The sequence below is a fragment of the Chroicocephalus ridibundus genome, chromosome 15, assembly GCF_963924245.1.
Source record: "Chroicocephalus ridibundus chromosome 15, bChrRid1.1, whole genome shotgun sequence".
In the NCBI taxonomy this organism is placed as follows: Eukaryota; Metazoa; Chordata; class Aves; order Charadriiformes; family Laridae; genus Chroicocephalus; species Chroicocephalus ridibundus.
Window position 1 is genome coordinate 8,874,894 of NC_086298.1, and position 17,428 is coordinate 8,892,321.

Here is a 17,428-nt window from a genome sequence, read left to right on the forward strand (position 1 = left end):
CCTTTGTATCTGGCATGTCTGCTGGAAGCAATAACAGGAATCTTTTCCTACCTTCCTTTAAGCAGCCCAGGAGTTCTACTGCTGGGAGAGGCCTTCTTGCTTATTGCCATAAATCACTCTGTTACTGCCACTGCGACCACTGGGATGTACAAAACACTAAATCCAACTCCCCCTACAGATTTCTGCTCCAATTTTCACAGGTTACACTAAGTAGACGTTTAGATCAGTCCTAGTATCTAACTGCCCAAACAACAGTGATTTCTCACCTGTTAATGAGGTCATGACATGTCCCATTGTGCTGGCATGGGTGGCTCGCACATTCATTGATGTCCACCTCACATTGGATTCCTTGGTAACCTGGTGCACATGTGCAGGTGTAGAACCCAACATGATCATTGCACAGGGCCCCATTCTGGCAAGGGTCTGAATCACATTCATCTATTTCAGCATCACAGTTCATACCTTTGTTACAAAACAGAGAAATATCTGTGTTACAAATCCAGAAATGTGTATCTGTGCTGCCTGGACTTCTGAGCTGGAATCACAAAAGCCATGTTATCAACCCAAACTGGCTAGCATAGTGATCTGTTCAAATTTTGCCATAAGAATATCAGGAATTCATGAAGCGTATGCAATTCTGACAAATTAAGGACCTTTAATTCTTATTTGCAAACAAGATTATTTTGTCCAGACTTTTGGATTTTAGTCTTCTATCAAAACTAAAAATAGTTTCCAGTATTTGCGAAGCTTTAGTCTCTTTCATTCAGGTTTGCTGAAGTAACCGATCAGTCAGTACTTCACAAATAGCATCCATTTTCTAAGTAAGCTATAAAATCTTGATCTTATACTCAGCTCTTTTAAAAATCTAATGACGGCTATTTTGGTTTGGGATCCTTTGAGGGCAGGGAGGGCAGGAAGAGAAGAATCACACTGCTAGTCATTGTTATTTAAACTTTTCTATAGACTATAGCTCTTACAGTTTTAGTTAGACATGGTACTCTCGTGTTGCGTTGCTATTAATCAATCCAATATTCTACATCAGAGGCAGCTGGGAAAAGTGATCCCTACCTGCTTCTCCAAAATATGGTTCCATTTTTTTAAATAATATTTGTAACTTGCTCTAAGATAACTAGGAAAAAGGCATTAAAGCAGTGCAAAATGCTAGTTACAGTGATATTAGATATTAGTAAGTAATTTTATTATGAAATGCTATTAAAAATTAGGTGTTAGCTGCAATACTACTAGTCAAGAATAACAGCAAGTCATGCATTTTTGGTCCAAAGCCTCAACTTTCCCTGACAGAATAAGACCTCCTATGCGACTGCTATGCAACTATCTTCCCATACTATATTCCACCTCTTTGAGCTGTCCGTGGCCTGGCATCACCTCCAAACCTTAGTCATTACAGTGGCACCTGCCAATCCATCTAATCTCCCTTTCTTTGCAAAGGCTCACCACACAGTGGACATGGCCATCCTAATCCTCATGGAATGTGGGCCCCCTAATCTGCTGGTTCAAACCCGTCAACACCAACGCAAAACTTCCTTCACCCAAATTCCAGCTGCGAGCACCAGGAAACAACCTGGTCTTGCTAGCCAATGGTGATAGAAACTCTGGATGATGCACTAGATCGTAAGGCAAAGCCTCATATTTGACATCAGAATAACTTGGAGCACAAGAAGCTCCTCCAGCTGCCTGGGTCCTTTTATCACTTCCTTGGCATGGGAATCCCACAATCCTGAATCGAGGATTCAGCACAAAGATAAAAAAGAAACTGATTTGCAAAGACAGAATTATGCTTGATACTCAAAATCAGCAGTAATCTTAAGGCCTACACAGAAATTCTGCTTTTTTTCTCCTTCATCTCTGTTTATTTTTATCAGAGTGAGTCAGCACCAGGGACTGCATTCCTGATGTTGTAACTTCTCCTCATTCCACTGGTAATCGGCAGCATTCCTTCACAGCAACCCAACTCTTTAAACACTTCAGTCTGTGACAACGAGGAAGGCTGAGAAAGTTCATGTGCTAGGTGGTACCAGGCAGACGTGGGCGCAGTACGACTGCATTCCACTCCGATAAGCAGGGCTGGAGAAAGGAGAACCCCCCCGCTGCCTCCCTCACAGATAACTCACAGGTGTAGATTACCCTCTGAGTCACCACTAGCACAGATGCACAAAAAAAAGATACTTATGTCACATGCCAAAAAACATTGGCCAGGCGTGAAAGAATTGGAAAACAAATCTCCAACTAAAAGACACTTTATTTCAAAAAGACTAATTCCCTCAGAGAAATCCTGCAAGACAAAGAACTACCAGCCACATAGGCAGAGATGAGTTATACCTGGAAACACTTAAGTATACATTTCCTTATAATAAATCTCTTCTCTTGTATACCTACCTTAATTTCATACTGAGAGCTAATCACACTTTGTATCTAGTACTGAAGTCTCAGACAGTCCACCCACTTCCACTCTTAGATCCATGTCTCTCAATATCCACACCATCCATGGAAATCAAAGCCTTGACTATTGCCTGGAAGCCGCAACAAGCAGCACTAGACAATTATTCACACGCAGTACCAAACACTCCAGAAATAAGAGTCGTGCAACAGAGGTTTAGTCTCATAGCTGTAGAAGAACAGCTTCTCAGGACAGCTACTAACACTACAAGACACATCAGTGGCAGGCAAATTGTGGAACTACATGAACAGTGAGACGTAACCCAACCACCCGGCTAGTACATGAGCATGAAAGGTACCTGTGTAGCCGGGGATGCACTGGCACAAATAGTGATCCATCTCATTCAGGCAGGTGCCATTGTTTTTACAGGGCCGGGACGCACACTCGTTGATGTCTATTTCACAGTTGTATCCTTGGAACCCCGGCACACAGAAACAGCTATACTCATTCACCCTGTCTCGGCAGATGGCTCCGTTCTGGCAGGGGTTGGAGGCGCATTCATCAATGTTGTCTCTGCAGTTGGCCCCGGTGAAGCCAGGCTGGCAGATGCAGGCATAGTCCCCAGGACCCTCGACACATGTCCCGTTATTTAGGCAGGGGTGGCTAGAGCACACAGAGCTTTCTGTTTGGCAGCCTTCTCCGTTCAGTCCTGTTTGGCATTTACAGGTGTATCCATTTACACTATCTACACATTCAAAACGAGGATCTTTACAAGGGTTGCTCTCACACTCATTAATATCAATGTTACAGTCAATACCTGTGAAGCCAGGCATACAGATGCATTCGTATTCCAGGCGTCCTGGAGTCCCACTGCAATTCCTATGGGCAGGACACTCGTGTTTATTGCACGCATCATAGAGGAGTTCGCAGTTTATGCCCATGTAGGCTACAGGCTCCATGGGGCAGGCGCAGTGGTAACCCACTTCCAAATCCTTACAGCTCCCGCCATTTTTACATGGGGATGAGGAACAGCTGCTGTCGTTTTCAGAGTATGAAGTTCCTGTTGAGAAAAGAGACTTTTTGTTAGTCGGCATTCGTAGCCTACTAAGGAAGAAAGTTCTTCTGCTGATCACCACATACAACAACATAATACAACAACAAGGTTGCCCACCTCAATTCCACACTGCAAGGGACTGTTTGAGCCATTAGCTGAGAAGGATACTGGAGAATCAAACATTTACTATAAAGAAGACAACACAACATGCCTTTGTATCATGGCAATCAAGAATTTCTGGCTAAATTGGGTGACCCGACTTAGCAAGAAATTTTTTAGGAGACACTCACAAACCCAACTATTTCACTTGTGACATCCCTGAGTCACTTTGAGAGCAGTGAACCATATCACCTTAAATCCATTCACAAGAACTTTGTGTAAAATCCGATGACCCCTTTCACTGATTGAGCACAGGACTTGTGCTTGGAAATCCAGAGAGGCAGACGGTATGTTTAAAGATATTCGTTGTGGCTCTTAATGTCCCAGCTGCTCCTTCTGGGGATACAATTTTGTCCCAGCTAATCCACTAGTGATTTGAAGATACTGCCATAAACAAGCCACCTCAAGCTCCGAACTGGCACATTTCACACAGTCTCTGATTACATTGAGCAGCTCAAAGTTTGATAACTACTGCCCAGGCACCCTCTCCCCACAGGACAGACATGTAAATTAATACAGCAGGAAATTTTTAGCTGTTAGAAGAACAGCAAAGAAGACTGAGATTCACTGTACTGATGGCATTTTAGATCCAACCTCTTTGCCTAGCATTGGAAGCCAAGCAATCACTAGCATTTAACCTTGGTTTTAGATGCCATTGTGTGAGCGGCTCTTTGCCCCTTTTTGCCACCTTCTCTATGTAATTCTGGGCCAGCTAGTGACAGGAATCAGTCTCTGGGCAACTCCACAAAACTGCAGATGGAGAGTGGGCAGTTACTCTGACACTACCCACAGCTCACCACCCTTGGACTTCACTGAATTACTGCTAGTTGAGAAATGCTCTTTTAACGTGCTGTGCTCCACGCTAAGGATTTGCCAGGATCACACACTACAGCATCACTTCTCAGCTGACCTTACACATTCTCTCATTCATGCTGTCATTATCCCAGCCCATTTTTGGTCATGTTTGCCTTGCTCTGGTGCACCTTCTACACACCCAGTAGTTAATCTGTCATTGGTTTTCTATCAACTCACTGCCCCATCAGCTCTTCAGTCTCTTTGTACCTGAAGGTGGAGGCATCCGACTTCAGGTCTGAAAGGGATTTATAGGAGACTTTGGTTTACAAAAGCCTGCCCCTGCCATGACCTCCCCCAAATTCCTCCCACCAAAAGACTGTAGTGTTTCGAAGTCTTCTTTTAAGAGGCAGTGTTGATGGGGGAGGGAGGGCGCTCAGGGATTTAGACAGCCCTTTCTCTTCCCAGCATCATCTCTAGGGCCCACCCCTCCCTTCCTCTCTCATGTGATGCCGGGGAGAGCTGCTGAGCATTGCACTGTCCAGCAATCGCATTATTCTGCCATCAACCCTTTTATTTTCAAATTCCCAGTCAGGCAGAAAACAAGGATGACGGAATCTGCCTGGAATCTCTGTGGCAATTAAGAGTGGGAGCCCAGGAAACTATTCGCAAAAGAGCTTTACTAGGCAGGCGATAGGAGCCTTTGTGCGCTTAATGAGTAACCAGTCCCAGCCTGCACTTTCCACAGGCCAGGAGCACAGCCTGTGATAAAAAAAAGTGACCAACTCTACTGCATGTTCAGATCGACTTCTCTGATTTGCAGCAGACTCCACCTGCAAAGAAATGCATATTTCAACAGAATCACCAAGCACCGCTAGTGTAGACAGGCTGAACTCATTTCAAAGGCTACATGCACAGCTTTCTCCTTCCATTATACGTAGACAGTCTAAATGCTTCCTGCAAATAAAGATAAACATCAAATCCCTTTGTTATTTCCTGTCTTTTCCAAAGTTCTTTCACAACAGACACACCTTTTTGTACCTTCTTTATTTTTGTTCATCATATGACTGCAATGCTCAATAATCTGTAGGAGCCATTAATGCCAGTCCATTACAAAAAGATTTGGTGACCAATCTATGGCCCCACCACCACACACAAACCTGCAGACACAACAGGGCTCAACTACAGACAGGTACCAAGTCAAGCGAGCACAGGGCTTCACTAAGAAGCCAAAAGGCCCTCTTGGCTTCCCAAAGAACAGCTACGTAGTAACAGGGAGAACTCCAGTCTCCTCTAAACTCACTATGATCATCAACAATAGGAGTGGTTAACTAGTTATGGGTACTCATAATGTGTGGTGAGTAACTAGTTATGTACAGGACTGCACAGAGAAAAGCTGACTTCCCGCATTGTTACTGTAGTAGGTTTAGCTACTTTTTATGACCAAATGTTACCTTAGTTTTGTCTAAAAGTGATGACTTCAGCAGGACTTCATTTTGGAGGAAAATGTTCCTTTTTTTGGAACAAACATCCTGAAGTAACACAGCATTGCTCATAAGGCATGCAAGGAGCAGGCTGAGAAGACCGCAGGGTAAATCACAAGAAATGAAGCAATATCTAAATAACTTCACATTATTCTGTGAACTGCAGCTTGCAGAAAATACCCACGTTTGCCCTACTCAGTAGAGGTTACAAGCGTATTAACAACACTAACTCCAAGATTATATCATATACTCCCCTGTATATAGCATGCCTATACTAATACTGGAATATTTCCCAAGGACAAAACATGCCCCTGTGTAAATATAGTACAACCCTAGTATTAATTCAGTGGCAGCGCTAAACTTCTGGCTAAATAATTCCACAGATGAGACGCTAATTGAAAACAGAATTTCTTACAGAGTGATGTCAGAAAGGGGGATTTCAGCAGTGAGAAGTGAATGCAACACTTATGATGTCGCCAGGAAGTTAAACGCAGAGCCTGCAAGAATTCAGTGTACTAAATGGGTATCAAAGACTTAGACTACCACCTAGCTTAAGAAAGAACACATATGATTTTTTAGCTCTGATTCTGTTATTTTCATATACCAGTCCTATGGCAGACTATACTGTTTCATGAAAATGGTGAAAACCAGGTCAAAGAAGTCGTTGAATGACAAGAGTTTATAGTTTTCCACAAAAGTAGTTGTTGCTGGATTAACAATGACATTCAGGATTTTTCCTTTACGTTTCACAAGAAGAACATCAATCAGTGATGTTTGTAAGCGAAAAAAACATTAAAAAATATATTACAGTCATATCATCCTGCAACCCTACTCTGAAATGAAACCAGAGAAGACTACAGTTTCTTTGAAGAATATGTTCCAGGCATTTAGGGGTGGGTTAGGAGGAACTTCAAAGGCTAACAGAATCCCATATAAAGCATTCATTGAGCTCAGTCAGGACAGGTCTGGTTTTACACTTTAAAAGGTACAAGGACAAAGATTTACAAGGACAAAGATTTTCCCTAAAAGATGAGGTTTGTGACCTTTTGTATCACTTTAAGGCAAACAAGCTGCATTACCAGGCTTTGTTTTAATAATTGGCTTTAATAATTTTATACTTTACGTCTTTACTAAATGATCTTGTCAAAGGGCAGTTGCAACAGTGAGTTTTCCAGCCATAAAAAGAGAAATCAGAAATTAATGAGATTCTGGGCAACCCGAGATCCCCCTGGTAGTAGTTCACGATCTCTCTCCCAGAGAGTCCTGAGGAATCTCTTACTGCAGTAAAGCAGGACAAGATGCTGTTGCACTGCACTGGCAGAGCGAGTTGTGGGAACTGATAAAAAACAGTGCGGCAGGAGGAGGTTCTCAAAGAGCTGTAGCAAGGTTTCTGTCCTTTTCTTTAAAAAACAAACAAACCCCCTCAACTTTGTCTGTTCTCCATTATCTCACACATGCCATGAAATCTCAGTGGTAATTCCCCCCACAACATGAGTCGCATGGAAGTGGAAGTAACTTCTTTCACAGCCTCCCCTCTCCATCCTGACATTAGGCTAGCGCTGCTGGCAGAAGAGTTTGTTAGACACCAAGGATTCTAAGACAACACACAGGACAAGGAGCTTCAGTCATTTCATTACTTCACAGCTTGTGAGCACTAGCATTACTCAATGGCTTCTATTTTTGGGGTTTGTTTTTCACAGGTTTGTTTTTTCAGTCTTGGGAAACTGTGATAGAGGATGGATGCCCTCAAGCTGGGGACACACCTGCTCTCAGGGAAGATGCTCAGTGCTTCACTGACAACTACCCTAAGGGTGCTCTTAATGGTCACTTAAAATTCCAACAGGGAAGTGGCACACATTGGGGTTATCAGCCCTGAGATTACCTTGTTTCCTTCATACCAAAGGACAAACTTGACAACTGATTAATGTTTGGGGTTTTTTCTTTAATTATAATTAATGTGTTATTCAATGGAACAATATAATGTCCACAAACACAAAAAAATTCTAAGCAGAGTCAGCAGTACTCACTGAAAATACCCATCTCTGAATACCTTTCTCATCCCTTCACCTTCTCTCTCCAAGAAAATCAGCACCATTTACATTACCCACAGTCCAGGTTAAAAAAAAAAAGGACAGAAAAACAGGAGATGTAAAATACCAGACTGAAGCTGCAAGGCTTTTAAGGGGTAACTGGGTTACATGTATGCCCAACAGTGCTTCCCTGTGACATGAACCGAGTGGACATGTACTGTTCTCCTCAAAAACCTATTACTGTGAACGATTCCCAAACAGGAAAAAGAGTTTACACACTGCATCTCCTAGCACAGCAATTTTGTTTTCTGTTAAACACGTTGCAATGGACAGGACTGGCATAGCATATTCTCCTCTTGTTTTAGTATATACTTTGGGAAAGGCCGCTTCATGCTTACGAGTATTTATTTATGTTTCCAAAATTATGACCCAGTCATGACGCATTAAGTAACTTTTGTGCACGGATTTCTTATTGAGTTCCTTGACTTCCATGCTATTTTAAATCTTGCTCCCTATGACTATCATCTTTTAAAAAAGGCTTGTGGAGAAAGAGGCTTCCTTCAGGTGTATTTCACCTGCCCTACTCAGTACAACAACTGGAAAAAACACAATTTACAACCAAGAGGTGAGAACAGCAGGTTTCCCAGCAGCAGCCTCCAACTGCACCACAATCGTAATTGAGCCAGAGGAATCTTCAAGTGCCTAAACCGGGAATGCTCAGAACCCCAGCCTGATGCAATTCTTCCCAGTCAGGCTGTGCTCCTGCTCATCGCCCCAGCACATTTCCCGCTACAGAAAGATACTGAGGCCCAGGAGAGAAAGGGAACCCCCTCCACCTCAAGTATCAGAGTAACACGACTACTAAATAAACTCTGAATAAAGGAATGGAAAGAGTTATGTCTCCATGACAACAGGAAGGCATGTGCTTATATTAGTAAATCCCTGCTGACCTCTGCTGATCTTTCCCTATCCTGGTCAGTGTAAAGGATTAGCCAAAGGGTACACACTGTGGCCTGTTCCCAGGATCCACGCACCAGGAAGGAAGACTGGGCAGGCCTCAAAAGGGGCTTTCATGCTGTTCACCCTCTCTCTTCCCCACCCTTGCTAACTTTGGAAGGATAGCATATCTGCTATGGAAGGTAATGGCAGAATAAAGTCAAATCCTTCTTCAGGAAGCACTTGTCCAGGGAATGTACAAGGCCTTTTTAGGTGCCTTCACGCAGTCTAGGGCTTTACACGCCCCACTTCCCTCTCGACACAGAGAGATTAAACCCTTTCTTTCCAGACCTGAGCAAAGCACCTGCTCCTAGTAATACTAGCATCAGAAAACAAGACCCTCAAATTCTCTGAAACTACTGACAAGCTCGTGAAATGCTAATAACTCGCACTGATATTTCACCTAGCCTAAAATATTCCATAAACTGTATTCCTTGTCCTGTTTAATATGTTAACAGGTATCTTTTGACAGCTGCTTTAACAGTGGGCTGTTCTAGTCAACATCAGAAAACTGGATGTGGGCATGGGAAACTTTCCAAAATACCAATGTTTGATCACAACTGCTAAGCCCGTGAGCTGCAGCAGGTTCCCACCTCTGCCAGCCATCGGGAGAAGCTCTGTCGAAGCAACTCACTCCCACCTACCAGCTGCTCCCTCTCCCCCCAGCCACTTCCCATCAGCTTTTGTCTGAATTTCCTGGTCTTGTGCTCAGGTGGTGTTGCCATTAGAATCAGGCATATTCAATTCCCCTCAAGATTCTGTTGCCCAGAATCAGGTTCTTCCTCTCCATTTTTCCATACTAACTATTTCATTTTTTTATTGTTGCACAAACGGTATAGACGGGAGAAATAATACTTCAGTGAAAATGCAGGCTGAGATACTATCTGCTCTCTGAATCTAAACATCACCATTACCATCTCAGGTTTACAGCTTATCAGATCTGACAATCTCTGTAAAGCAAGACGTGACACTAAAACAAAAAAAAAAACCAGATTAGATAATCAAAAAGCATTGTTGGCCATCAGCAGGTAGTACCTCTAAGACAACACTGAATAAATGGGCCAGCAAGATGCTAGGGATTCTAGCAATGCCTATAGAATCGTTTAGAAGAGTCATTTTAAAAAGAGCCTTACTATTCATGGCTTTCATGTATCTTGTAGAGTTTTGGTAGATTAAATGCACAAGGCCAGTATCCTAGCCAATGACCAGTTTGGATACTAATTTAAAAACCTCTAGTGAAGTCCCTGCACACAGTTCAGATTGCAGTTTTTCCTATCGAAAGTTTGAGGTGGATATTGTGCGTTCATCACTTCCCAGCATACTTCTTACATCGTTTTTCTTTGCTACTGGAGACGAACAATTTCCGGACCACAACACGTGCATGCTAGGTTTTTGATGTGACAGAGGTTTTTCATGCCAGACACATGTACACAGTCTACTAGTGTAAGGTGTTTATAAAGAATTTATAAAGGCCTAGACCACTAGACTTTCATTAAGACAGGCATAAGAAGATGTGGCTCAGTTTCCCCTTGTGAAATATGCAGAATATTTACCCCCTGAAAGAAGCAGAATGCTAATTCCTGGCTCTTTCCCAACCCAGCTTGCCCAGTGAATTGCTGAACGGTGCGGAATGGGAGGCAGCATTTCACAGGGCTGGGCAGTGCTAATATAATGGTCAGAGGCATTAACAGCATTAATCAGAAATACCGCTTCAGAGAATTAAACTTACTCTTAACATAGAGCAAGTAGCCAGCTAGCTTGTTTTCATTATCTGTTCACTGTTTTAACACAGATTTGAAGATGGGACTCCTATTATCATGCTTCTAGAACTTGGAGAAAGACCGGAGCTATAAATCCATGTTTTATGATAGTATTGCATATATTGCCACAGCAGCTCTTTGATCTCCTGTGCTTATGACACCCCAGTATTTTCCCTTAATAAACACTCCTCCAAGCTGACCTTCATGGTTTACACACTCTGTGATCTCTCAGCCACTTCCACAGATCAAACGCTGAGACAGGGTTTCCTGTGTATTCAGTTAACCAGATTGAGTCACAAGCTTTAATTTCCAATTCTTATTTAAATATACTGACAATCAACAAAAGAGCTGAAAAGATTCAATTTCTTTGTTTCCACATTTTGAAGCAAGTAAGATTGAAACTGTTTGTATGTCAGAGCTAATCTCAAGAGCTTCCATTAGAGCAGATAGCAAAGTGCCAGAAAAAAGATTTGTCTGCACGTGTTCTCTCTCAATAGGTGTCCAAAGCATTTTCCAGGCCAAAGGTATGTGAATTACGGTGCTCATTGCTGGATAGAGTTGTGGGAACAGAAATGAGCAGACACTCATTCTGGCCTCCAGAATCTCCTTTAGAACACAACAAATAAGGCTGAGAGATATTCTGCCCATTACACAGACAGCAGCAGTAAAACTGGAGTCACACGCAGAGCCTGTACCACTCTCCCTCTGGAGTTTATTTTAAACAACGGGAGATAGTGTGGATCTGGCTGCAGGATGGTCTTATGGTTACAGCTTGCAACAGGCCATCTGGATAATCAGAATTTTCTCAAAAATTTTGAACAAATAACTTAGCCACTTGGTGCTTCAATGACATTTACACTTGGTTAATTAGAAATAAATAAAAAACGTAGTCATATGCCACACAAGGGCAAGGAAAGGCATTTCCTTATGGCCTTAAAATTCTAGAAGTGCTACATAAATACCATTATTCACTATAGTTAAAATCTGGCAGAATTCCCCTTGCAAAATAGGAGCAGGTGTAAAGACTATGGAAATTACCGTTTCCCTTGAGCTTTGCCGGCTATATCAAGATGTGTCACCCATCTGCACTCCAAGAGAAAACAACCTTCTCAGTAAATCACTGTTCCAGAAAAGAGCTTTACCCATGACTGAAAAGCTATCAGTGCAATGGTCCAACAGCACAAATCCCCAGAAACATGCCAGGTCTGTGGCAGCCTCATACTGAGCAATACCGTAAAGGCAATGGGCCTTCCTTTTGCACAATACAAAGCCACCATAATTGCTTCACACTCCAAACCAGTAGCTATGGTTACTAGATACAAAAGGACAGTCCTACTGCTTCCCTGTGGCCAGAGGAATTCCAGGCACTTGGAGTGAATGCACCAGACAAAGAAGCTGGTACAAGGAAGAGAGAGAAAAAAAAAAATCAGAAAAAAATCAAAACAGATTTTTACTTTCATATTCATAGTGTGAGGTGATCAGAACAAAGGAAATTTAGGGAGGCTTCAGAGGGGAAAAAAAAAAAAAAAAGACTGCTGGGGAATCAAAGGAAAAGCTGAAAACTTTCTCCAACTCTCAAAAAGTATATAAACATCACCCACTAATGTGAGAAAATGCCCAATACAGTGTTCAGCAGATATTAGCAGAGAAAAGGCTCTTTGATTGTATTTGCTGCATGTTCTCCATATTTCACCTGGACTTCTTCATGTCATTGATCATTCCTGTCCTAGCTCAGTGGAAACCAAACAGGATTTTCACATACAGGTACTGGCCTGGCATTCTCAAGGAGAGGATAAGGAGGCTGGTTCAATCCAAATCATACTTTCCAGTAAAAGGCTGGACATGTTCCTGACATGACCTTATAATCCCTAGATAACTAAAACAGATGTCTAGGCCCAGCAGGTCTCCAGGCACCCATTCCAGAAGAAACAGAGAATTCTGTTTTTCAGGGAGCGTAAGAAACTGTATACAAGGATGACTTTTGGAGCCCAAAGACATGTTCATGTGAACTTGAAGAATCCCAGTATACTCAAGTATATTCTTTGGCTATTAAATAAGTTTTCAATGTGGAAAAAAACAAAACAAAACAAAACAAAACCCCCCATTAGCGTGATAGACTCTCTTGCACTTCCATGATAGATCTGCTTTCTTCAAAATTGCTAAGTGAGAACACTCATGTACTGTCTTCTTCCTCCACGTTTTGTACCAGAGGTAACTGGCACTTCAACGTATTAGCATACTCCCCTAGATACACTCCTGTTTTGCCTAGATGTATTTCTAAAGCATATAGAATGAAGTTCTGTGTTTCTTCTGTATGAGCACAACCATAAAATTCGGAACTTTTCAATGGAAGAAGTGGTTACTATTATAGCTGAATACTTTATTACATGAAAGTGCACACACTTTTTACCTCTTGTGAATAAATGCATGCGTACACGTGCACATGAAGAAAGAGAAAAGGAGACAAGAAATAAATAGAAGGAAAAACATATCTGAAATGAAATGCCTGTTTATCTTCCAGACAAGAAGTTTTCAGGCTTCAAATCTAACTGTGAGAGTGACATGTTGTTCAGTTACCTTTGCAACACACGGGCAGGTCACAGATTTGATCCGAAGTTACCGCATAGTAGCTGGGCAAGAATCAGGCACAGAAGACAAAAACTTACCCCAGAATAAGAGGAAAAGTGGCAGCAGGAGTGCAGCATTGTACGCCCTGGATGTAGTTTTCTTTAATTCCATGACAAGTCTAAGAGTGGCTGTTCTAAAAGCCTCTGGGGAGAAACAGTAGTTGGAAACTAGCAAACACCAGCTCTCCCCTCATCAGGGACCCTGGAGACCCCTCTCCCCCGCAGGCAGCGGGTCCATGCTCGCCGGGCCGGGCACCAGCACTGACGCGGTGGACAGAGTCCCTGTCCCCGCGCACCGCGCCGCTCGCGCTGCGGGAACGGAGGGAAAACGCTGCCTGGATCGCACGGACTGAACCGCGCAGGGCGAAGGCAGCGGGGGCAGGCGGGGCAGCTGCAGGGCTCGCAGGCCGGCTCCCACAGACGCCCGGGCTGTCGGGGGTGGTGGGGGATTGGAGGGCCGGGAGATGCGCAGTACAAGGCAAAAGGACCCTGTGTGGCTGAACTCCCACTGTGTAACTAAGAAAACAAACCTGGTGTCTCCTCCATAGCTGTGACAGGAGCTTAGAAGTGGCGTGGGGACTGAGGCGGCCGGGGGTCACTCCTAGGATGCAGGCTTCTGTATCAGCTCATATTTACAAACAAAGTCCAGATGAGGATCAATCACAATTTTCTGCTAGGGGCTGCTTTGTTCAGAGAGAAAATAAACAGAAAAGACAAAAAAAGCACACTATTAATCCCAAAGAGCAGAGTTAGTCCACATTAGTCTTTACTGCTCTCTCTCATGTGTGAGCCCACGAGACATACGAACCCACAAAATGTACATCAACCCTTTTTTCCCAATTAAGGAACAGTTATAGGGATCAACAGGAGAAGTATCTGCATAACATAACACAAGCACCAAATCACATCACCACCTTTAGATGCATGTGTTTACTTTTAGAAGTGGAAAAAATTATCAGTGTCCATTGTTTTATGAGAGTAACTGGAAAAAGACAGAGCCCACACTCAGTTGCGACCTACTAAGTACCTCTAAATCCACATCACAATTGGATTAAATTAACAGTAATGAGAATTACGTACATTGCCTCACCCTTCCACTGACAACTAAAAATAGAAGGCAGGTAAGATGCCACACAAATTCCTAGTTTAAACAAGACATATGCAAGATAGCAAGGAATTGGTGCAGACAGACCTAGGCTGCACGTGATGAAAACAACAGCAATCCTACAATGAGTAATTTATATTATTTCAGCATCTTGCAGAGCAGACAGAGGCTGATGGGCCACGTGCAGGGAAATGGGATATTTACTGCATTGTTTTTACCTTCAGTGCAGAAAGCAGAACAGTCACAGCCAAGAGCGTTTTCACCACCAAAACACTGCAATTAAGAACAAATGGTTCATCTCACTATCCCGCCTTGGAATGCTCCAAAGATGATATATCATGTGTTATCAACCTTATCTGGACCACCCTGCCCCCACTTTCATCTCTGATGTCTTCAGTCTGTTTTCTCAAGATCAGGCTCAGTATTAGTTTCTTGCCAGTTACCACAACCATCTGGAACTCATTTCTCTCTCCTTAGATTCTCATTTTGCTGTCAGGGGACTTAACCAAGCACTGACACATACAGAATATTTCTGCTCATAAATTTTTGCCTTACCTGTGTGAATTATCCTCCCAACAACTCACCTTTTCCAAATCAAAGCGAGTAAGTATGAATTCATTGCATAATTAACACTGCAAGAAACCACCATTCTTCCTTGGTCGAATACAGCCACTTCTGTAAGTCGACCAGTGCAATACCTCACAGCACTTGGGAAATAAATCTATCCATAGTGATGTATGGCTCATATGTCTACCTGAAGGACATACTCAGCTTTCATAAAACAGAATTAGTGTAACAAATTCCCACACATAAGGAAGTGGAGGTCCTCCCACAGGGGCTTAGGTCTCTCGTGCAGCTCTGCTGCCGCCGCTGTGCTGTGTGGCCTGTGGCACCTCTTGCCCCTGACAGAGCCGTTAGCCACGAAAGACTTGTTACACACTAGCTAGACTCAGAAACAAGCAAAACAGTTCAGTAGAGGCTGAACAATTAAGGACCTCCAGAGAGGAACATTCTTGGTGTCTCAGTATGTTTGAGACAATGTCTTAAGCAGCAGCTTCTTGTGCTAGTGGCTGAGTTTTATTCTGGAGTCTTCACTTGGTCTTTCTGTCAAGTTAATGTTGACAGGTTCGAACTGAACTGCTAATGTGGCCAATAGGTCAATAATATTACACATGCAGGAATGCTATGAATGGTACCTTTTTGAAGGTACCATTTAATGCATTTATCACAACAGGGTTTGGACTCGAGCAACCTGGGAAACGGCAGCAGTATATGGTTCTCAGCCAAAGTCTTCCACAGACAGAGGTGAGACTCTCACGCCTGCACTGCTGCCAGGATGCACATATTGTGAGTTCTGAGGTTGGAGCAGGTGACGAGTGATGATCCTCTTGAAAAAAGTGTTGATTTGTTCTCTATGACCACTGTTAAATGCTAGCATATCCAAGTGCTCTGCCGGGACTTAAGGCTCATTTAGTGTCGCTCAAAACCCAAGCTAACAAAGCCCACATAAGTCAAGACATCTGACTTCCTTATAATAATCATAATACCTTAATCCAGTGTCTACCTGTGAGGATATTAGAATTTAGTTTTTTCAGCGTTCATGGTTGCAATTTTATGAGATTTTGCCAGCATAAATGGCAGACCATTTCTGTGCTGGACCCTCAGGCATACAAACGCCAATGTGGGTATTAACCAGCTTAGTCCAATTAAAGGACCCTAATGCAACTCTGTTAAGGCCCTGATTTGTTAGGCTTGACTACATTTCCAAAAAAGGTACACAATTGGGTGGATTTGTTATCTAAAGCATAAGCTCCCAGTCCTTAGTCATCCTTGCTAAAGCCTTCCCCAGACTGGCCATGGTTTGTGCTACCTCTGCATCGCTGCAGTCCAACGTCAGTATAATCTGCTCTTTAACATAGTATTAAAACTAGAGCCAAAGGACACAGCTGCTTTCGTCCGTGTAACACTCATTACAAGAGATTTAAGGACAGCATAACAGCAAGGCTTCTATTCTCAGCTGGGAGGCAGGAAACTTTGCAAGCCGGAAATGCATGCCATGAAAATGGGGCAGCAGTAGGCAAGGTGGATTAAGAGAAAAGGGAGCAAGTAGGTCTGGGGTACTCAGCAGAGCCTTTCTGTCCTCTTATTCTGTACTTTTTGTATGCTTTTCACAAGACAATCCTATACATTTCTCCACAAACAGTTCAGAATGAACTGCACAGCAAAGTACCTAAGAAAAACAGCCTCCACTTTCCATTCAAAGAACAATGTACGCTTGCATGAGTTTCACAATCTTTCCTCACACAGGGCTTAAAATAATCCTAATATTATGGACTGGATACTTGAGCTTAGATGTGTAACATGATGGCCAATATCACAGAGAGAAGCTGGTAAGAATAAGGGCATTCTTATCTCCTCTCACATGCGCATATTGTACCTGCTTCAGAGGAGACAGGTAAGGAGGCAGGTACCTTCTCTCCTTACAATTCCGGAACCCCACCTCTGAATACAAATCTACTTTTCTGAATTGAGCAATGCAAGCTAACAGCATCAAAATCTCCTGATTTTTTCCCTAGCTTCATCCTCTGAGGATTATTAGGCACAACCATAAACAAAGAAGCCCATACTAACAGTGGCTGCAGACTTAGAACTTGGGAAGTTGATCTTGTTAAGAAACAAACTTCCAGTTCCACTCAAAAGGTGTGCTAAAAACAACTGCTTCAGTACACTCTTCTGCTATCAGTCACTGCTGAAAAGTGACAGGTATATTTTTTAAAAGTTCAGGTTTTGGAATTTCAAGCCTATGTACTCACAGGCCAATTCTGTAAACTGAAAAGCTCAAATACAGTTTGATGATGTAATGCTTGAGGGTTCTCCAGGGTCCAATCTCTTAACTCGAAATTTACTGTTTCTTGTAATAACCAAGGTTATTGCCCTTAACATGCATTGTCACAACTTTTCCATCTGGCCACTAGATGTCCCTTCTGCACCGCACAAATTCAAGCAAAGGCCATTGTGTGAAA

The 17,428-nt window shown here is 42.8% G+C and overlaps 1 protein-coding gene across 5 annotated transcripts in view; it reads right to left on the bottom strand.

Moving 5' to 3' along the window:
• CRB2 (crumbs cell polarity complex component 2) overlaps positions 1 to 13,450 on the bottom strand; it is a 41,167-nt gene extending 27,717 nt beyond the window's left edge. For 3 of the 5 annotated variants that reach the window (XM_063353332.1, XM_063353335.1, XM_063353334.1), the window contains exons 1-3: positions 13,340 to 13,436; positions 2,757 to 3,458; positions 267 to 462 (exon numbers count right to left, since the gene is read on the bottom strand). In XM_063353332.1, the coding sequence (XP_063209402.1) occupies positions 267 to 462; positions 2,757 to 3,458; positions 13,340 to 13,412 (971 nt within the window). In that variant the 5' untranslated portion in view covers positions 13,413 to 13,436. Of the gene's footprint in view, positions 1 to 266; positions 463 to 2,756; positions 3,459 to 13,339 lie in introns of all 5 variants that reach the window. The other 2 variants (XM_063353333.1, XM_063353336.1) reach the window with 2 other exon arrangements.
• Between the last annotated feature and the right edge of the window lie 3,978 nt (positions 13,451 to 17,428).